Raw genomic sequence first — 21,189 nt, forward strand, 5'->3', positions numbered from 1 at the left:
CTTGATGCTGTGCGCCAGCATTTCCTCCACAAATGTTTACTGATCAAGCCCTGTGTGTGTAAGGCCCCAGCATGTCACTTAGGAGTGCCCAGGGTGTCCCAAACACGGGTATTTTGGAGTCACAGGGGGCGCCTTCCAGAAAAGCCTACGAAATTGCTGCACACTGGTGTACCAAAGGCCCGGACCGTCAGATCTTGGGTCTGACCCCGAACGTACTGTCTGGCATACCTGTTGTGATCTAGAGGCACAGAGGCTTAGAAAACACCACTGTATCCGACCCTCTCCTTTTAGTAAAAGGTAAAGTAAGGTCCAGAGAGGGGACGTGGACTTAGCCAGTGTCGCACAGCAGGTAAGGGGCAGAGCCCTTGTCTCTGTATTTTGGTGCTTTGTACCAGACTGTGATTCCTACCAGACACATGTGCCCTTTGCTGGTAAGAAATGTTAGGCCTGGCAACAGGAAGGAGGCGTCATTGTCATCACTCAACCTTTTCCTTATTCACTGGACTCACTGGCTCTGTGAGTTTGTGCCCGGCACTGGCAAAAGGCAACTGAGCCTCAGCGAGAGCCCCGCTCCCCACTCCCCTGCAGCCCCGGCCAGAATTGCCTAGGCATGGTAATAAGCAGTAGCAGCTCAGGCAATCCAGCATCTGTTCTGGGAGGTGGCCACTGTGACTGTCCCCGTCTTCACGAGGAGAGGGGACTTGCCCCAGGAGATGTGAGCATATGTGGTGATGTGAGGGTTTAAATGGGGCTGACTGACACGCCCCCCCCCCCTTCACTCTCACCCACCCCACAGCTTCTACCTTAGTCATTCCCTCATGTCAGAGTGGTTTCTTATCTCTCCTCTAGAGTGTATCCTGCCCAGAACTCTTGGACCAGCATTATACTGTGGACATGATGGAGGCTGAGCACTCTGTCCAGCACCCAGTCACCAAGACTGCCACACGTCACATCGTCCATGTAGACACACAGCCCAGTCCTGGTGACCCCAGTACTGGGCACCACTCTTCAGCCCTGTGCCCTGAGTTGGCGCCCTACGCAACCATCCTGGCCTCCATCGCAGACAGCAAACCAAACAGTGTCCGCCAGCGGCCCATTGCCTTTGACAATGCCACCCACTATTACCTCTACAACCGCCTCATGGACTTCCTCACCAGCCGTGAAATAGTCAACCGGCAGATCCATGACATTGTGCAGAGCTGCCAGCCTGGCGAGGTGGTCATCCGAGACACCCTCTACCGCCTCGGGGTAGCTCAGATCAAGACAGAGGCAGAGGAGGAGGGTGAGGAAGAGGAGGTGGCTGCAGTGACAGTCTAAGCCAGGCTCTTGCACAGGGACTGCACCATCTCAAGCCATAGTGAGGCCCTTACCCGAGGCAGATCCATCCAGGGGACCGGCGGGAGCGTTCACCTTTGGGGAGGCCTCTGATGCTGGGACTGACCAAAGAGCTTCCATTTCCTGAGCACGGTGGGGCCCCGGGTCCGTGGTTCTCAACCTTCTGGGGGTTAGGAGAAGCACCAGGACACTCCTTACTGGCCCTGAGAGAGCACTTGGGGGACATAGAATGTTCAGCAAAGGGGACGGGAGGCCAAGGGAATGCTGGTAGCTGGTAGCTTCCCTGGGGCCTCCTGCGGGTCAGGGTGGAGGTCCTGGGGTAGGGGAAGGCAGAGTCCGGCGCTAGGTGGGAAGGCTGCTGAGGTATCTCTTCCCACCCCTGGGGAACACTCTTTCCAGCCCCTGTAGCCACACGACTTCCTTAGCCTGTTGCCTTTGACTTGGGGCCTTAGGGGCCTCATTAGCTCTAGGGGTCCCTTTGGGCTCTTGATTTTCCCAGAGGAGGGATGCGTTTCCCTCCTGCTCTTCCTGCACCCAAATTTGGGGGAAGCTGAGGAGGGAGAAACAGCCACGGCTTTCTTCCAGGACTGTCTTCTCTGCCCTGAGCTTTGAGGAAGAGGATCCCCTTCCTCCTTTTCCCTGGCCACTGCTGCTGCACTTTACATCCTTTCTGGGCCTGGACCCTCACCACAGAGGGGATGTGGCCCGTTGGCATGACATAACCTGGCGGCAGTAGGAAAAACTCCCTTCTGTGAAGGGGAAGCAGACTGGGCCATAAGGAAACAGCGGGACTGGCTCAAGTGCCTAAGGTTTGCTTAGGGCACGGGAATTGGCCGTGTTATTTAATTTATTGAGAGGAGTGGAGTAGGTGGCTTTTTTCCCCTCCTTCTTCCCCCACCAAGAATAAAATTTATTAAATTATCTGTTTTGGTGAAGCAAGAGTCAATTCCATGCTCATTGTGTGGGGCACGGTGTGGTTGAGCACCCGAGATGCTGAGTTGGTCACTCAGCATGAAGGAGGATGGAAGAGGCCCCAGGGAATCCGCAGGCCCCCGAGTGGCACAGAGAATCGGAGGCCAGCTGTGTTAATGCTGTTAGTTTAATGACCGAGACATCCCGCAGAGCGACTGTTAGTTACGGGGGGTCAGCTTGGTGGAGTGCATGCTGCTCGCTTGGTGTGGCCAGCCACACAGGCCCCCTGCCTTCCAACTCAGAATGACAGGGGACTGGGCAGAACCCCGAACTTGTAGCTGCCACCTGGCTCATTGTAGCGACCAGATCCAGGGTGGGTGGGGCTGTAGAGAGAAGGCCAGAGGGTGGGGAGTAGGAGGTACAGTTCATTCCTAGAAAGGGGCCACCCTGCTCTGAGGTCCCTGAGCCAGGCACAGTGTCTGAGCACCTGTTTGCTCTTGCCATTTCACTCGGCTACAGAGGGGGTCCTTCTACTCTGCCAAGGCCCAAGGAGCTTGGTCTCAATACTGGGGCACTTGGTAGGCACAAAACCGGTCCATTTCCAACGAGATAACGGGGAGTAGGGAAAGGGGTGCCTGGAAGTGGGAATGAGGTTGAGAGTGAGCTGGGGTTCTCCCAGTTGGCATAGCGAACATGAGGCCATAGCATTGAGAACAGTGGGTGGGGGGCTCAGCCCTAGCCCCTGACTGGCAGTGATGGCCCAGGCCGCGGAAGCGGGGTCCTCCCCAAACTCCCGTGGGTCTCACATCCCTGAGTTTCAGAGCTGGGCCGGGCTGTTGAGTGAAATGACCAAGGGCAGAGTCTGTAGGTTCTCCCCGTGGTGCCCCATCCACGGTGGAGCTGAAGCTTGGAGGAAGGGGAAAGCGGAGCTTCCTGGCCGTCTCCTCAGCAGAACTGGTAGTTGTTGGGCTGCAGCAGGGGCTGGGCAATATCCCCTTGCTCACAGCAGGCCAGGTGCTCGCTGGAGCTCTCCTCTGGCTCACTGCTGCCGCCGCTGCTTGACAAGTTGGTGTAGTCCTGAGGGTGAGAGGCCGGGCGTGGTTGGTCCTGATGGCTCAGGCCCCGCCCAGCCTGCTGGAGCCAGCCACCCGCCCCGAGGCTGGCCCCACTCACCGGCTCTCTCCTGTGCACTTGGGCCTGCTCCTGGAGGAGGGAGCAAATCTGCTGGAAGGTGGGTCTGCGGGTGGGCTCCAGGGCCCAGCAGGCCTGCATGATGCTGTATCTGAGACAGAACAGAAGCGGCCTGTGGGCCTGGGGACCGTGACCCATTCCCCTGTGCACATGCACACACAGCCCCTCAGTCTTGCCCAGCAGAGGGCCTGAAGCCTAGTGAGAAGTGAGCCTGACACGAGACCTGTGCTAAGTCCTTGACATGCTTGTCTTACTTAATCTCCCCAGTAGCCCTTGGAAGGTATTTCTATCACGCCCATTTGACAGCTGAAAGGAGAAAAAGTTGAGGGATGCTCTCGCCCAAGCTCCTAGAACCAAGAAGGGGCGCCCTTGCTGCCCGCAGGTCGGTTTGCCAGGTGGGCTGAGATGAGCAAGCGGCCGACTGTAGCAAGAGACTTAACGGGGCAGGGGGGCTGCAGGGCTGTGGAGCTGGTGGGCCGGCAGGCCGCGAGGGCCTGGCTGGGCACCGGGAGCGGCCGCGTTGAGAGTGGCGGGGAAAGATGTGGTGGGTGAATGCATGGCCCGCTGGCCCGCGCGGAGGCCGTGGTGAGGGGAGGGAGTCGGCGGCTCGCGGTGGGCCGGCTGTCATGAGGCGGCGGAGAGGCTGCCGTGGCTGGCTGGCCCACACCCCAGAGTGCCAGGACAGAAGAGATGGCAGGAGCCTTCCTTGAGGTCGTAGTACGAGAGTCTGACTTAAAAACCTGTCATTTGAGTTAGGACCAGTCCCAGTTGGAGTCCTAGGAGCACATCCTCTAGGCTACCTGGGAAACCAGTGGAAACCCTGACCTCACTCGGAAAAGGGCTTGGTTTGGCCCACGGGGGGGGAGGTAAAGCCTGGTTCTGGAACACTGGGCAGGGAGACTGGGACCACACACACACTTCCGTCCCCTTCAACCTAAAGCCTGGGGTGTCCGCTTTCCTCCCTGGGGTCCTTCACTTACATGTTCTCTGGGGCAAATGCAGGCTGGGCCATTTGGTATCCATCCTTCACCAGTTTATAGAACTTGCTGTTCACCAGGATGCCAGGGTAGGGGTTCAGCCCTGCAAAGGCCAAGATCAGGTAGGAGACCATGCTCAGTGCTCACCTTCACCTGCCCCCACACCCACATTACATCGTGGCGAGGCTGGGGTGTGAAGAGTTACAAAGGAGCGTAGGCTTCGGTGGAACTGGGGAGCCTTCACCCAGGCCTCATCACACCCCACAGAGAATTCCGGCACAGGCTTTGGAATAAAAGGTTAGAGGAGCTCGTTGAAGGGCTTAGCCCAAGTCCCTGTGCCTAGAGCTCCAGAAGCGGGATACACACAGTATGAGAGAAAACCATTCAAGGAAGCAGCAACCGCTCGGGCAGGCACACGAGGGAAGAGCCTGGACGGAATGCCTGGTGGCGTGGAGCGTCCGCCCAGCCCATGCAGGAGGTGCACTGCTTGGTTTTCACTCCCAGCAGCCTTTGCTGTGCCCTGGGCACCAAGTATCCTTGACTGGCATCCTCCATGAGGTATAGGACACCATGGTAACCGAACACGAGTCAGCCCCAGGCCAAGCCTGCCCTGGGCCAGCGGCTTACCGAGTGAGAAGATTTCCCAGAGCAGGATGCCATAGGACCAGACGTCGCTCTGAACCGTGTAGACACAGTCGAAGATGCTCTCTGGAGCCATCCACTTCACGGGCAGGCGGGCCTGGCACAGCAGACCCCAGTCACCTCGGACCCTGGCTCACCGCCCCCTCCCCAGCCCGGCCTACCCTCCCCAGTACTCACATTGCCCTTGACGATGTAGTTGGAGTCATTCATGATGTCCCTGGCCAGCCCAAAGTCCCCGATCTTGGCCACACGCCCACTGGTCAGCAGGACGTTTCGTGCTGCCACGTCCCGGTGGATGCACTGGAGGGAAGGGCTTGCAGAGTTAGTCTCAGCCCCTGCCCTACTTGAGCCTGAGGTGCAGGGGGAGCAGCCAGGGCCCCAGAAGGCCTTGGGCTCCTCATTGAGGGGGTGGGCATCCGTTTTGGCCCTCTATTCTGGCTCCTGTCCCTACCTTCTACCAAGACCCAGGTCTGAGGAAATTCAATGTGGTCGGACGGTTCAGTATTTAAAAAGCACCATCACTGTGGCCCTCTGGCCCTGAGCAGCGGCTGCTGCCTTAGAGTTCGGGCAGTCCGCTTGGGCAAGGAGCAATGAGCCCTGGTGCTGGGAACAGCCTCTGCGCCCCGTCCCCCGGGTACTAGTAACAGCAGCTGCTACCTCCAGGGCCCTCCCGTGCCAGGCTCTTCTCTAAGCATCTGCCCACATTATTACCCTGTTTTGCCCTTAAGACAACCCTGTGATTGTGCCCATTTTTCCAGGTATAGAAACCGAGGCTCAGAGAATTGCAATAGTTGCTCAAAGTCACCCAGCAAATGGCTGAGCCACCAATCAAACTCTGGACTCCCAAATCTGCTGTAAGGAGGACGGTCACAGCTCCCGCTCGCTGGGAACTTCGTGGGTTGAGTGTGTTGCACATGTCTTCTCGTACCCTCACAACAACTCAGGGAGGTTCCCTTATTAGCCCCACGAGACCGGGGGCTTCACAAAAGGACACAATGGTTGTCTTGTTCACACTGTCGGCCAAAACCGAAGGAATAAAGCCTGTTCTTGGACATGGGGTCCTCCACGGCCTGCTGCACACCAGGGAAACGGGTCTGCTCAGGCCTGGGCTCCCACCGTCCCGTGGTGGAGGAACTCTCAGCCGTAGGTCTCTCCCGCTCACTCCTAGAGGCCGTGTGGCCGCTGCCCACCTGCTCTCTGGCATGCTGGCTCCTCCTTGGCTCCATCATATGCTCTCCTTTCCTCCCCATCGTCATCCAGACTTACGTGGCGGGGGGGCGGGGGGGGCGGGGCTCAGCTGCCTCCCATCCCCCTGGGTGACCACACTCAGACCCAGTTTACAACTCACGTTCTTGGAAGCAAGGAAGGCCATGCCCTGGGCCACCTGGCTCGAGAAGCGGAGCAGGTCCCGCAACTCCAGTGGTCGCCCATCCTCCTTGTCCAGGTCTGGTGTGGGAAGAGGCGTCAGCACAGCCCTACCTCATCCCTGCCCCTCCCTGCCCAGCCCCCAGTCGCCCCTCTCTGCCCTTCCCACACCTGAAACCCAGTACCTCCTCACCTTGTTCAGAGAAGGAGTCGTTTGAAGAAGAAGTAGAGACAGGTCTCATCTCCACATAGGTGTCTACACCCTGGCTGGAGAAGCCGCTGTCCCTATATAAATGGTTGGGGGGCGGGTGAGTCCCTCTTGCTAAACTGCCCAGCTCAGGCCTTGACCTCTAGCTCCCCATGGCCTCTCCAATCGGCAGGGAAGGACGGGGACCTCAAGGTCCACTCAAACATCCCTTTCTGACAGGGAATTCCCCTGCCGCATTCTGTGTGAGTGATCATTGATCTCAGCATGGCCATCCAGGGAAGAAGCTTACAATTTGTTCTATCGTTGGGCAGCTCTCTGCCTGTTAGAAAGTTCTTCACTGTTCCTAATGCCAATCTGCCCCTTGGATTTTCCTCCAGCTGGTCCTTGCTCTGCCCTCAAAGGCCACAGAGAATGAGGCTTCCTTTCCCCCTAACAGCCCTACAGGGATTTGAGCATATTCTAAGGCCCCATCTTTGAGCCTTCTCTGTCTGGACAGTGGTTCTCACCGCTGGCTTCACATTCAGCCACGTGGGGAATTCTCAACTCTCCCTGTGCCCGGACCACCTCAGAAATTAGGGGGCAAAACCCAGTCGTTCGCACTTTGCGCTCTCTCCAGGCGATTCCAGTGTGCAGCCTGGCTAAAGGCCACTGGTCTAGAGGAGTGCTTCTTAAACTAATTCAAGAGCATATGATTCGCCTGGGGGGGTCTTACTGAAATGCTGATTCTGACTCAGCAGGTCTGGTGGCCTGAGCTCCTGCATTTCTAACAGCTTTCAGGTGATGCCTATGAGCTCACGCTTTGAGTCACAGTTGGAGAAAGCACTTCTCTAGATTGAATAGCTACTACTGCTTCTAATATTACAACTAGGTATGATTTCTGCACTCCCTCCCACCCCCCCCATCCCTGCCCCCTCTGTGATGGAGACGTGCACCTTGACAATGCCCATACTAGATCTAGTGTTCCCAGAAAGAGAAGGGAGTGTCTTATTTAGGCTTTGACCATGGCAAAACCATCCCCTCCCTTGGTTTAGAAACTATACTTCCATTAATGTAGCCTGGGAACCCACTGGCAGGATTGGTTCACATGCCATTTGCCCTTGAAGTCACCTCACTGAATCCTTACCCCATGTGCACATTTGAAGATAAGAAGTTAGTACTTTACTTCAGTTCTCATTTTGATTTGACTTGGCCTGAGGTTCTAGCCTGAGGAGGCCCAGTGTGAGCTGCCCTCTCAGAGGGGCGGCAGAGAGAGGAAGAGGAAGCAGATCCTGCCAGCCCTCATATTCGGGGATACTGGATGGAATGAAATGGCCTCCTTCCCCTTTTGCCTCCCCAGGCTTGGCAGCTGATAGTGGCTGAGATAGGGGGCCCAAGTACACCCTTCTCGTTCTGATCCTGTCTCAGCAGCCTGGCCCTGAGGCCCCACACGCCCCAGGACCGAGACTTCAGGACAGCAGTGAGGCTCACGTGAGTACTGGACCAGGAGTCAAGGGAGCAGAGAGTTCTGGGGTGGGCTCCGCCTCTGCCCCTGACTCATGTGTGACACGAAACTGGCCACTTCCTCTCTCTGATTCCCCATGTGGCTTCATCCATCTGCCTCGGGGTGGCTTCCAGGAATCACAGCATTACAGAATGATAGAGTAGGAAAGACTCTGAGAGGTTCAACCCCCCAGTGGCTCACCCCGGGGAAACTGAGGCCCAAGTAGATCGGGGGCCTGGCCACGGTCACCCTGTTTTGCCCTTTCTCCCCCAACAACCAGCAGACTCTGTCCGGGTGCTGTGTAGCCCCTGACAGCATGAGCCCCTGACAGCATGGGACAAATAGGGCAGTTACCCTCAAGATCTGCCCATCTCTGGCCAGAGCGCTGAATGGATCTTGGTTTATCTTTTACATACATTAAAGTGATGATTTCATTAACGCCTATCTCCACCAGACTATGAGCTGCCCATCTTTGCCCTCCATATTCCTAGAACAAAAGTAGGTGCCCAAATATTTGTTGGATGATAGGAATAAGTAGTAGAAAAGCCGGGTTGGCCCATCTAAGTGGGGGTGACTACTTCCCATGGCAGAGATGGGAAAGTGAGGGCCACACAGCCACCAAGCCTGTGTTAGGTTTACGGACAGACCCAGGGCCCCCCTCCTCCCGTCCCAGCCTCCTTCCTGTCCTTTGCCAGGGTCCTACCTGCGGACATATTTCTTCTCCAGGTGGATGTTCTTGTAGCCAGCGCCTGCCTGGGGGTCCTGGGCCACACTCAGGCTGGGTCCCAGCATGGCCTCGGCCTTCCTTCGCAGAAAGTTGAGCAGGTCGCCATAGCAACAGTACTCGGTGATGACCAGAACAGGGCCTAGTGCAGCCAAGAGAGTGGGGTAAGTGCACTCCTTAGCCCACTCCCCCATGTGGACAGGAACATGGGGTGGGGCAACACGGCCCCCTGGAATGGGACTCAGGAAACCTGAGTTCTAATCCTGCCTGGCTATGGGCAGCTTTTTCTGCTTTCTGTGCCTCAGTAATCCCATCTGTCTAAAACAGAGGAATCTCAAAAAACTAGCCAAAGAATTCTTTCTTCAAAGGAAATCTATGGCGGTTCCATATGGGTCAAGGCTGCTATAGAAGAGGATGGGACAGATTGGGAGTCCCGACAGGCCCTGGGGCACTGTTGTGGACCCTGTCATGAGTGTCCAAGTGTCTTTGGGTGGGAGTTTCACTCCAGGCCCCCAGAATCAGACTCCCTGCAGCAGGAACCAGAGATCTGCACTCTTATCCCCCTCTCTGGCTGACTCGGACACACACCAAGGTCTGAGAACCACTGATCAGAGCTCATAGAACTGACTATCAGTCATAAACAGCTTCTGACCAATCCAGGCACCTGGTCTAGGAATTTGAGGAATGCTGAGGTAGAGATCCTACCATCACTTGGAGGGGATTGGGAGGAGAAGATGGAGTGAGGTGACCCTGGGCCCTCAGACACCCAAGAGGCTCCAAGACCATGGGCCCCAGTGCCTGCTAGGACCCCTCACCTCCGTGGGTGCAGGCTCCCAGAAGGTTGACTATGTTTTCGTGTTGGCCTAGGTGACTCATGATCTTCAGTTCCGACATGAGGGCCTCCTTCTCGTCCGCGTGAGCCGTGGCTGGAAGATGGAGCCACAGGTCCCATAGATGGGGAGAGGGCAGGACATAGAGAGCCACACAGACAGACAGGAGACACCCAAGAGAGCAAGTGGGGCACACCCAGTGCCCCAAAGTGATCAGTGACCAAAAGAGGGAAAAGGAAAAATGCAGACACGCAGATGGGAGTTAGGGAGAGAGAAGAGATGGCCCATCCCTGAGCTGCTTTCGAGTGGCAGGAAACCAAGCTGTGGCCAGGCCATGGCCCAGGGTGGCCTCTGTGTGCCCCAGCCTCTTTGGGGCTCCATCAGAAGCCCCTCCACACCCAGGAGTTGGAGGGAGGCTGCAGCTCACAAAAGAAGCCAAGAGTCCTTGCCTCCAATCCCAGGCCCTTCCCCAGGCCAAAAATGTGGGTGGTGCCTTTTGTGATGACAGGGCAGGCCCTCCCCTAGCATGCACCACCTCCTCCCCGCTCCCCACAATTCCCTCAGCCCCTTCCCCTCACTTACACTTCAGCATCTTCACAGCCACCTTCAGAACAGCATCTTCCTTGCCCAGACCAAAGGCCGTGGCCTCTACCACCTTCCCAAAGGCACCAGCTCCAAGAGTCTTCCCTGCCACACACACACACACACACACACACACGGTCTCCTTAGATCCCTGGGTGACAAAGAGCCCTTTCTCTAAGGGCCCACAGGCTCCCTGCGGTCCCACATGGGTGCTAGGATCGCATCTCACCGAACTGCAGGTTGTTTCGGGGGAACTCCCACTTCTCGTTGTAGGGCAGCTGGGTGGGGTCTATGAAGGTGTAACTGTTGCCCTCGTAGCTCTCGATGATCTTCCAGCGCACCTGGTACTTGGGCTTCTGCAGAGGGAGGGCGGGAAGCATACATGAGCGCCCCGCAGGCAGATCTGGGATCTCATCCCCGACCCCCCACCCCCGCTGAGAGCAGGGGTCTGGGGAGTCCCAAGGCGTGCGGGAGGAGGCAGGGGTGGCCTGAGATGTGGTGAGAGGGACTGGGTTGTCCCACGTCCAAGGCCTGTCCTTGCCTGGCTTGGCCCACCATATGACCTTCCCTTCCACAAGTCTTGGTTTCCCCACTTGTGTATTGAAAGACAGGGGACAGGGTCACCTCTGAGAGCCCTGACAGCCCTGATAACTTGGTAATTCCTGAGCCAGGAGGGAGGGAGGGACCTTGAGGCCTATCCATCCGTCCATCCTCCCATCCAAATACTGTCTGGTTTTATTTTTAATTGCGGTAAGATACATGACAACCGAAAATTTACCATCTCAACCATTTTTTAGTATATCATTCAGAAGTATTCATTCACACTGTCGTGCAACCAGTCTCCAGAATGCTTTTTGTCTTGCAAAACTGACACTCCGTACTCATTAAGCGACTCCCCATTCCTACCTCCCCTGAGCCCCTGGCCACTTATCTCTCCAATCTGACGACTCTAGGTACCTCACTTAATTGGAATCATGCAGTATTTGTCCTTTAGTGACTGGTTTATTTCACTCAGCCTGATGTCTTCAAGGTCTATCTGTGTGTCAGAATTTCTTTCCTTTTTAAGGCTGAATAATATTTCCAGACAAATATTTCACCGAATCCCTATTTGTGCCAGACACCATTGATTCAGAACTGAAGAAGATAAAGGCCCTGCCCCCAGGCAAGGGGCTAAGACAGGCATTCAACTCAAATACATACTTATGTCGGTCTTCTTCCTATAGTACCGTGAAAAAAACAAAGCAGGGTGATGGGCTAGAGAGCGCCGGGTACAACGGAAGGTAAGTCAGGGAAGGCCCCTGAGGAGGTGAGGAGCAGCTGGCCAGATGACTGTCAGAGGAAGCTCTTTGCAGGCTCAGTGAAGAGCAGATGCAGAGGCCTCGGGTGGGCCAAGTCCTGGCAGGTCTGAGGGACCGGAAGTTTCCCCAGGGGCTTGAAGGAGGTGGGGATGTTCCAGAGACAGGAAGGTCTTGAGCGCTGGGATAGGTGAGTGGATTCCCTCCTACCTGCACTGAGAAGCCCTTGAGGGGGTGACGCAGGTGAGGGATACAGCTGAATTTATGTTGTCAAAGGAGAGGGAGAGGGCAGAACCAGACGTAGGGAGGAAAGCAGATGCGTGGCTCTTTCCTGCCCAGGGTGGCGGCTGCTTGGGGGCATCATGCCAGGGGGTGCCCATGAGAAGCACTGATGGAAGACAGACTTTAGGGGGAAAGTGGAAGCTGGGCCTGGGTGGTGGAGGACACTGAGGCCTTGGGTCAGCAGTCTTGCTCTTTCCGGTCAGCCTGATGGGACAGGGACCAGCTGGGCTGTGCTTAGCAGCTGGGCTCCTTCTCTGGGCACCCAGCCTGGGGGAGCTAACAGGTATGAGAGTGGGTGTGGGGGAGGGAGGCGGCCTGTGGCTCTAAGTTGCATCAGATTAAGAGAAAAGACTCCAGAGAGCTGTAGGGAAGAACTTTCCAGATGGTAGTTTGGGAGAGGAGATTGTGGGTAGACATAAGGAAGAACTTCCGGGTTCTGATTCAGGAGGGAGGCTGCAGATAAACTTAAGAACATCCGAGCTGTGGCTTGGGAGGAAGAGTCTGAAGCGGGATCAAATGAGGAAGCTCCTGAGTCATGCAGGATTCAAGCCCCGCGTGTGGGTGCCTTCCCAACCCTAAACATGGAGAGAAAGCCAGGAGGGGGTTCCTTGACCTCCCCCAGCCATTTCCATCTCCAGGGGTTTCTGTGGCCAAAGCTGTTTTTTTCTCCTCACCACTTCTTCTTCTGGCCCCTGCAGCTGGGCCTGAGTCAGCCCCCTCCCCAGTGCTGCCCGGCCCCCAGCCAGACAGGGGATACTGGGGAAAGGGAGGGGGGTGGTCAAAGGAAGAAGAGGTCATCTGGCTGGATCTCAGGTCTCTGAATCCCAGACTCTACCTGGAGGAAGACACAGCTCTCCCCTGCCTCCCCCTGCGCCTCCAGCATCCCTGCCCCATCCTGGAAGGCAGCCAGCAGCTCTGCTTCTGTACCACCTTGGCTACCCAGGGCTTCTACCTGGAGGGGTTTCCTCTGAAGGAGAGCCCTTACAGGGAAGTTGGGACGGGCCACCCTCGGCCAGGTTTCCTAACGGTAGCAGTTGTCCCGATAGGAAGGAGTGCTCCCTGAGCAGGGCACCGGGCGGCACGCTCAGCATGAGTCATCTCACTCCTTACAACAGGCCCAGGCCCAGGCTCACCCCAACTTCCCCTTGGCGACTGAGATGGGCAGGGAGACATCCCAGTCCTGTGACCCTCCCCATCTAGGCCTGATGGTTCTAGGCTTCTGGATGTTCTGTCTTAGGAAGGTAGCGACCTCAACACTTCCCACTGGAAACCTTGGGGACCCTCCCGCCTGGCCCCAGTCGGCCTCCAGGTCCCAGAGCTCAGTTCTGACTCCAGAATCCCAGCCTTCGTGCCTCCCTACCTCATCCTTTCCTCCTTGTGTCCTTCCTCCTTCCAGCCTGCTGACTCCTGCCCTTTTCTCCTCCCCCCTTTGGCCCCCCTTGTGGTCTCTCTGGGGGCCAGGAAGGTGATGACTCAGCCCTGAGGCAGAACCAACCCTTCCCCCCAGCCAGAGCCACCCCTCACCGCAGGCCCAGGCAGTGAGGCCGGGCCAGGCAGAGTCCCCAGTGCAGAGGCAAAGCTCAGAACCCCATGGGGCAAAGCAGAGGGGAATTGGACGGAGGGCCTAGAGGCAAGGGCATGACCATCTTGACCTCTCAAGGTCTTGTCCCACGGGATGCCCTCCTTTTCTTGGCCTCGGATGGGTTCAGGGGGCAGTTACATTTCCTGGATGGGAAATGAGGTGGCTGGGACCACATGTTCCAAAAATGGTCCCATGGAGAGAAGGTAAGGTGTCCCCAAACCAAAACTGGCCAAGGGGGCTGGGCATCTAAAGGTAGAAGGGGCTGGAGAGGGAACTGGGCCTTCTCTGGAATCTCTGCAGAGCCTCTGGGCTGAGGAGGCAGCTCTGTGGGGCACTGACTGGGAGGCAATTTTCAGCTCTGTAAAAGGAAGAAGCTTGCAATAGTCAGAGCTGCTCAGAGAAGGAACTCACAAGAATGAGTTAAGGCCTGTCCATAGAGGTGGGTGAGCAAGGCCCGACAACCACTGTGGGTATGTAGTCAAGGAGATGCCCAACTTCAGACACTCCTACAATCCCAAGATGCATGAGCTAACTCAGGTTCCCCAGTCAGCTTCTTCCTAGAGCAAAGGCGTGCAGGGTCCATCCTGAGCGCTGTCTGTGCCCAGCACCCTGCTAAATCCCCTCCATGCGGTCTGTCATTGAATCCTCATGACAGCCTGGTGGGGTGGCCACCATTATTAAACCCATTTCACAGATGGAGAAACAGAGACAGAGACAGCCCCAACTTCCCCAGAGTTACAATAGCTGGAGACTGGCAGAGGCAGGAGCCTCATCTGTCCAACTCCCAACCCCTGGCTCTTAAACCAGACTATCCATAGGCTTGTGGAATGTCAGAGGAGGAAGACTGTGACCAGTCCCATGGTACAGGTGGGGAAACTGAGGATCAGAGTGGGCAGTGAGTCAGCCAAGGTCACAGGGCAAAACAGTTTTGGAGCTGGACCCAGATCCCTGAAGTCTTGACCCAGGACCTTCGTTTCTTGGAGGCTGCATTCAGAGCTGCCTCTTCTGGGTGCTGGTGTGAGCATGAGAGCTGCCCCCATGGGCCCCCACATCCCATCCACACTAAGTCCTCTTCTGATACTAAAACCCCTAAGGCAGGGGTGCAGAAGAGAAGATGCAGAGGAGACCCACAAGGTGGGCTATTCACCCCTAAATCACATTGCTCCCTTGTTTGAACCTCCTGATGGCTCTGAGCCTACAGGATGGGGCCCAACTCCTTGGACCCCCAATCTGCCTCCTCTTCCAAACATCAATATTTCTGGAACTTGCCTTGGTCTCCCCCCATCCCGCCCTCCCCTTTGTTCACATTACCCTCTCCCCCAGAGATACCATTTCCCTGAGTCTTGTCTCCCTTTGCTGCACCCCCCATTCTCTAAGATCTGTCCCCTCCATGCCTACCACCTTCTCCAAGCAGGCTCCCTTCCCCGCCAGGGACAATGGACTCCATCTTTTGTGTAGGAAGGCAGCTAGGCAGGTGGCAGAGGCCTGAGGCTGTCACGTGGGAGGCACCTGGGATCCTTGGGCAGGTTCTTCACCCTTGCCAGCCCTCAGTTTCCTTACTGTAAAATACTGACTGCTTCAGTCCCTGCTTCCAGGTTGTCATGAGGGTAAGATCGGATGACTCAGTGTTTCACATAATGGCTAAAAACATGGCTTCTTAAAACCCAGCCTCTGCCACTGACCAGCTGTAGGCAAGGGCAGCTGCCTCCGCCTCTCAGAATCTCAGCCTCCAGCTCTGTAAAATGGGGTTAGCGATGCTATCCACATACTGTGATCGTTGCGGGCATTCAACGAGAGGATGTGAGTAACAGGCTTCAGGAAAATGCCTCTTAAGTTGCTAAAGCTGACTGAGAACTCAATGGCAGCTTCAGTGAATAATAACTAATGAAGAGGATGATGATGGTCAAGCCTTCCTCCTCCACTAGACCGCCCACCGCCTGACCTGAGACACAGGCCTGGCCCCGTGATGCCCTCTCTGTGTGCTTGCATCCCCCTCCCCGCGCGGGGACAGGACCCCATGTTCCCGCTCTCCGGAAGACCCCACCCCTCTCCCCACTGCATCTTTTGCTCTGTAATCCGCACCCTCACTTTTCTGCAACCATCGCTGCTCTAGACAGTGAGCCCCACAAGGGGGAGAGCCTCAGATCCTCCGAGTTCTGGCTCACTCGGCGCCCAGCCGCTCACGTTGGCATACAGTTGGTGCCCACTAAAGAGCTGTTGGCTGAATGGCTGACAGAACGAGTGGGTTCTCGGGGGCTACAGGGTGGATCCTCGCAACCGGGTGGCCCCGTGCCAGGGTCGGGCTGGTTCAGGTGCCTGGACGCCCCCACCCCCGCCCTACCCAGGCTCACCTGCTTGTACTTGTAGAAAAGCAGCATGAGCAATAGCAGCAACAAGGCCATGATGGACATGCAGGTGACCAACACGGGCGTGAAGAGCGGCTCGTCGGGGAGCTGCGTGTGGGCTCCTGCAAGGGTGGGGGGCAGAGGAGTGAGCCTGCAGCGGGGCCTCCAAGCCCTCCTGCCACCACTGAGATCAGGCCACTGCATTGTCTGGAACACAGTAGGTGCTCAATAAATGCCCGTTGACTGAACCAAGAGTCTTCACCTGGAAGCCCCCAGAGCCTCAGAGTCTTCCTATAGACCCTCCCCCAGCCAGGGGCCGGGACGACAGCCCCTCCGGGTCTGCTCATGCGCAGCCCAAGCCCCGCCCACAGTCACAACCTCTGCCGCTGGGGAGCCCCTCAGGTCGCGCAGTACCCCCTCCTGCCAATGCGAGGCGCTCTGCGGCAGAGGCTTGTGCCAGTGCCCAGCTGTGGCTTGTGCTCACACATACACACACACAGATGCACACACCACACACACAAACAGATGCACACCACACACACACCCCAGTGATGGGCATTCACCCCCTACACCTTCAGGCAGCTCAGACAGAAAGACCCAGAAGTTAGGCTGAAATCTGCCCTCCCAGCGTTTCCCCGCTGCTCCCCCGAGCGCCCCTTGGAACCACACAGGCCTTCGGAGGGTCGGAAAGCTTGACCAATGGCCCCTGGGTCTCCTCCTCCAGATCAATATCCTTACTTCTTTCAATATGTTTGAAGGACACAGTGTCCATCATCTTGCCCAGATCAACAGTGTGGGTCTGAGGCCAAATCTCACCTCTGCCACTTAGGAGGCGTGTGACATCGAATGTGTGACTTCTCCCTAAACCTCCGGTCCATCGTCTCCCAAGTGGGAAGGAAAATAGTGCTAGCCTCCTAGGGCCGTGTGAGCTCACTGAGCTAACAACTGTAAGGTGCTCAGCACAGCACCTGGCACAGAGTAAGCTCTAAGTGAAACATCCGTTTGGCATGTTTAATATCGGACCCCCGGCCCCGAGACAGGCTGCCACAGGTGGCTCGTGTGGGGTCTGGCCCTGGTCTCAGCTGCTCCGAGGCCCCTGTGGGGCCGCCTCAGAGCCAGGCAGAGGCTCCCACTCGGTGCTGCCTGCCCAGAGAGTCTGGTCAGGGCCTGGCACACAGTGGTGCTGAGTCCCGGTTGCTGGAAGGTGCTGTGGGTCCCCGCAGCTGTGGGCCTCTCTCACTCAGGCAGCTGGAGTCTTTGTGCCACACAGGGAAGGCACGCCTTCCTCTGAACGGACGCAGCCCAAGTCAGTGCCCGGGGCTGGCCATCAGCCCCGCCTGGGGACAGTGGCCCCGAATGGATAGGACCATGTCTCTGGAGGGAAGAGAGTCCGAGAGGAATGGAGGAGGCTGTTGGGGCTGACCCGGGGGGACGGTTGGCCTGTCTCTTCCCCCAGGCTCCAAGCTCCATGGACGCAGTGCTCCCCTGCACTGAGTGAGCGCCCGGCACGCAGCTCATGCCAAATATATACTTGTGCGTTCACGGGGGAGTTCGAATGCCGGAGTAAGAGCAGAGGGGCCAGATGAAGCCACGCTTCAGGCTGCTTTCTCCCTCTGCTCCTCTCCTCCCTGCTTCTAGTCCCATGGGTCCTAGACTCCTCTGCCTGGCCTCTTCAGGAGACCTTCGGTCGGGAGGCGGCTGCAGCTGGACCCAGAGAGGTGGAACTCGGTATGGCTGGGATCTGCTCCACTCTGGCACTTAGGCCCTGGCTGCCAGGCTCCCTGGGGTGGGGACAGTTTCCTGGGCCCACCTCCCAACCTGGCCCGGGAGGGGTGAAGGCTCACCTATAGAGATGGGCCTGAAGGCCTGGGAGCTGTTCCCCACGCTGTTGAGGGCCCGGCACTCGTAAGTCCGGTTGTGTTCCAACGTCCCCATGGCCCGCAGGCTATGGACGATCACCTTGTGGAAGGGCTCCCGGCTCAGCACCTCCGAGTGTGCGTCCTCTGGGACCAGCTCTTGGGCCTCATCACACCTGGAAGAGCAGAGTGTGGCTTAGAGCTTCAGGACGCCCCGCCGTTCGGCCCCTCAGCCTGGGGTGGAGAGGACGAGTAGAGCCACCTACCTATCCGTGTGGCTCCTGCACTCCAGCCATGTCACATTGGGCTGGGGGTACCCGGAGGCCTCACAGAGCAGGGCGTCAGAGCCATTGATGACGGCCCACGTGACCCTTACCTCTGGGGGGTCTGAGGAGTAAAAGAGGGGTGGAAGAAGGAGGGATCAGCCCCAGAGGCCCCAAGTCCCTGTCTGCCCACCCTGCACTGAGCTGCTTTCCCTCCATTGCCCATCCGCCAGCCTCAGGGACATACAGGCAGCCCCAGGCACCTTAGTCCCCAGTACTCCCCCCACCAACCCCCTGCGCGCCCACCTGCCCCATCACTCACAGCGCAGCGTGAGCTCAAAGGTCAGAGAATGCTCGCTTCCAGTGTTTCTGGCCAGGAAGGAGTAGCGACCGGCCTCCGAGGGCTTCAGGCGAGGCAGGGAGAGGATAGACGTGTACCTGCACAAGAGGGGCAAGTCGTCTGGCATGAACCCAGTCCTCGTACGGCCCCGCAAGACAGTGGGCTCAGACAACCTTTGAAAGGGCTTTGTTTTATTTTTGGTAAAGTGTCCAGGATGCAAAGGCCTTGGCTGATTCAGGGACCCAGGCTGAGTGCCATTAAGACATGGGAAACCACCAACCCAATTTCCTTAATTGCTTCTCTCATTTTTTAAGATTCTATTTATTCATTTGTCAGAGAGAGAGCGAGCACAAGCAGGGGGAGCGGCAGGCAGAGGGAGAAGCAGACTCCCCACTTAGCCAGGAGCCTGATGCAGGGCTCGATCCCAGGATCTTAAGTTCATGACCTGAGCCGAAGGCAGACATTTAACCGACTGAGCCACCCCAGCGTCCCTTCTCCTCTCATTTGTAAAGTGGTTTTGTTCCGAGGTTTAATAGAAATGATGTCTGTGAAGTGCTGACACTGGGAGGCACATCACAAGCTCCCACTGTATGTACCTACTTTCACCATCGTCACTGGGCTAAGCAGTCCCTGCTCAAAACACCAGCCCCCAGGTTAGCTGCGGTTCCTAAAGCACCAACCCTGCCAGGAGGGACTGTGAGAGGGATGAGAGGCAAGAAGTAGCCATGGGGCTACAGAAACCAGGGTTCAAGTTCTCGTGCTGTCTGTCTTAGCTGTGTGATCTTAGACAAGTACTTAACTTCTCTGATCTTTGCTTCCTTTTCTATGAGGGTAACACCAATGGTATTAATTCACAGGCTTGGCCTTAAGATTAAGGGGCATACATTCAGGGTGATTGACACAGAGCCCGACTCATTGTAGCTACTCAGTTTAACGGTGACCTCTGTTACAGAAAAGACCCGGAGACAGATGCGGACAACATAAATTATCCTCAGCTGATTCCAGGTAATTTTTCATTTTTTTTCTTTTCTTAAGCTCTATTTTAGCATTTGTCCATAATGGACATGTATGGTTTAGGTAATAAATAAGTTTTTTTAAAAATAGATTATAGCATATAATTATAAATTATACCAAACTAATACCCATGGTATTCAAAGGGCAATCTCATTCAGCTGGACCTTTGGCATACAGAACCCCTCTACACATCTACCTCTTAAGTGGAAAGAATTTAACTTTTTTGCATGACTCAATGCCACCATTATGAACACACCCATCACATGAGCTAAATTTGGTGGCTGTTTGGTGCCCGGGCTTATCTGCCCTGTGCCCAATGGCCCCACACTACTGTGTTTTGGGGGATTTCCATGATTTCTTTCTGCAATGTCCCTGTTGCATATGGACCCCTGAAACCTGTCCATGGACCAACCCCCCTCCCAGGGGTCTATAGACTCCAGATTCAGAACTTCTGCTTTAGACAAGGGGAAGCTAGAAATCCTGACCAGAATAGATGAGAAGGGAACTGGGAGGAGAAAAATGAGGACAAGGAAACATTTTTGTCCTGTTGAACATTTTGTTCTGTTTTGATTCTGACAATTGGCAAGCTGGAGGCCAGGCATTCATGAGGTCTGGGCTTCAGGAGCTAGGAAGAGAACCCCAGAGAGTTCTGGACTTGGAAGATGGCTAAGGGATTACCTAGCAAATACCTAGCAAATCCCCAAATAATGGCAAACACGTCTCCTCTCCTGAGTCAGTGATGATGAAAATACTGGCTGGGAGACTGTGTTAAGAAGGACTCGCAGGCTGCATTCGGACCCTGCAGGAAAGAGCTCAACAGGGATTAGCGATGTCTGTCAAGAGTGTGGGAGGGGGACGGGTTGCACGCACAGCACAAGCTTGCTGTCCTTGAGTGCTGTGCTCTCGTTCAAACACAAGTGGGTAAAGAAGCTATTGTTTTAGCACATGGTATCGGTGTTCCTTCTGTGGAGGAGACTCTCTTATGTAGTAGACTACCAAAGTGAGGCCACTTTGGAGGGGCAAGTAACACTCTGAGGACGTAAGGAGACAGGAAATAAACTTCTAACATGCTGTGCCTGTGAGATAAGCCAGATTCTGGAAGTGGAGAGAAGGGAGGAACGAGGAGATAGAGTCGGATGGCACTTTATGAAAAGCATTTTGAGTCTGTGGAGAAGAATGAGTGAGAAATTCTCAGGGGTGGGTGACCACAGGCCCCTAAAGAACTTTTGATGTATCTGTGATCGTGTGATGTTAATTCTCTCTATCCCCCAAACCTGGGTATGTGGCAGATTCCCTGTGCCATCAGTATTAGGAGTGTATCTAGGAGTAGAAATCATGGAGCATGTCTTCTACATTTGGATTGGCCATGAAAGAAGAGATTGAATGGGGTTAAGGGCTCTTGAGTGAGCATGAGAATGCACGTCCCAAGAAATGGTAGAACTCTTGAGGAGGGCGTTGGATTTCCCATGGATGTGGGACAGAGGGGCAAGCCAATTTTGTCGACGTCTCAAACACGGATGACTGATATTGAGGTTCTATCGTCAGGGAAATTGAGACCCAGAAAGGGGAAGGGATTTACTCCAGGTCACCAGCAAGGTTGAGACATGACCCAGTCAGTGTCCTGCCTCCTGGCTGAAGCATTTCCCTTCTGGCTATGGGGCTCTCCAGATGGGAGCTGATAGGCTGTACCTGTATGTGTCCTTCATCATGACAAAATTGAGCTTGGGCTGGTGGTCAGAGAAAGGTCCCAGGTAGGTCCAGTTAAAACCTTGCAGGCCCGGGTAGGCCTCCACCTTGACTTGGAGATTGACCTTCTCACCCACGGTCACCTCCTGGAGGAGGTTCTGTTCAGAGGTCAAGTTCAAGTAGGCACTCTCTGGAAAGCAGAACACATACAGATCGGGCATTAGTGGAAAGACGTCTCCGTTTGTTTGCTCATTTGGTGATCTACCCATTGATTCAGGCA

At 55.9% G+C, this 21,189-nt stretch overlaps 2 protein-coding genes across 4 annotated transcripts in view; one reads left to right on the forward strand and one right to left on the reverse strand.

Annotated features, from left to right (window-relative positions):
* The window catches only part of LOC118006801 (HMG domain-containing protein 3), a 44,398-nt gene extending 42,895 nt beyond the window's left edge, over positions 1-1,503 (forward strand). For all 3 annotated transcript variants that reach the window (XM_034999583.1, XM_034999584.1, XM_034999582.1), the window contains one exon: positions 850-1,503. In XM_034999583.1, the coding sequence (XP_034855474.1) occupies positions 850-1,317 (468 nt within the window). In that variant the 3' untranslated portion in view covers positions 1,318-1,503. The remainder of the gene's footprint in view (positions 1-849) is intronic.
* A 913-nt stretch (positions 1,504-2,416) lies between these two features.
* LOC118006802 (macrophage colony-stimulating factor 1 receptor) overlaps positions 2,417-21,189 on the reverse strand; it is a 30,259-nt gene continuing 11,486 nt past the window's right edge. Inside the window, exons 6-21 of the mRNA XM_034999585.1 lie at positions 20,913-21,099; positions 18,192-18,307; positions 17,873-17,993; positions 17,595-17,782; positions 15,757-15,872; positions 10,476-10,602; positions 10,247-10,351; positions 9,650-9,760; positions 8,814-8,976; positions 6,616-6,707; positions 6,406-6,503; positions 5,235-5,357; positions 5,043-5,154; positions 4,419-4,518; positions 3,421-3,529; positions 2,417-3,324 (exon numbers count right to left, since the gene is read on the reverse strand). Of these exons, the coding sequence (XP_034855476.1) occupies positions 3,193-3,324; positions 3,421-3,529; positions 4,419-4,518; positions 5,043-5,154; positions 5,235-5,357; positions 6,406-6,503; positions 6,616-6,707; positions 8,814-8,976; positions 9,650-9,760; positions 10,247-10,351; positions 10,476-10,602; positions 15,757-15,872; positions 17,595-17,782; positions 17,873-17,993; positions 18,192-18,307; positions 20,913-21,099 (2,000 nt within the window). The 3' untranslated portion in view covers positions 2,417-3,192. The remainder of the gene's footprint in view (positions 3,325-3,420; positions 3,530-4,418; positions 4,519-5,042; positions 5,155-5,234; positions 5,358-6,405; positions 6,504-6,615; positions 6,708-8,813; positions 8,977-9,649; positions 9,761-10,246; positions 10,352-10,475; positions 10,603-15,756; positions 15,873-17,594; positions 17,783-17,872; positions 17,994-18,191; positions 18,308-20,912; positions 21,100-21,189) is intronic.

Source organism: Mirounga leonina, unplaced genomic scaffold, assembly GCF_011800145.1.
Source record: "Mirounga leonina isolate KUSES-001 unplaced genomic scaffold, KU_Mleo_1.0 Mir_99, whole genome shotgun sequence".
Classification (NCBI taxonomy): domain Eukaryota; kingdom Metazoa; phylum Chordata; class Mammalia; order Carnivora; family Phocidae; genus Mirounga; species Mirounga leonina.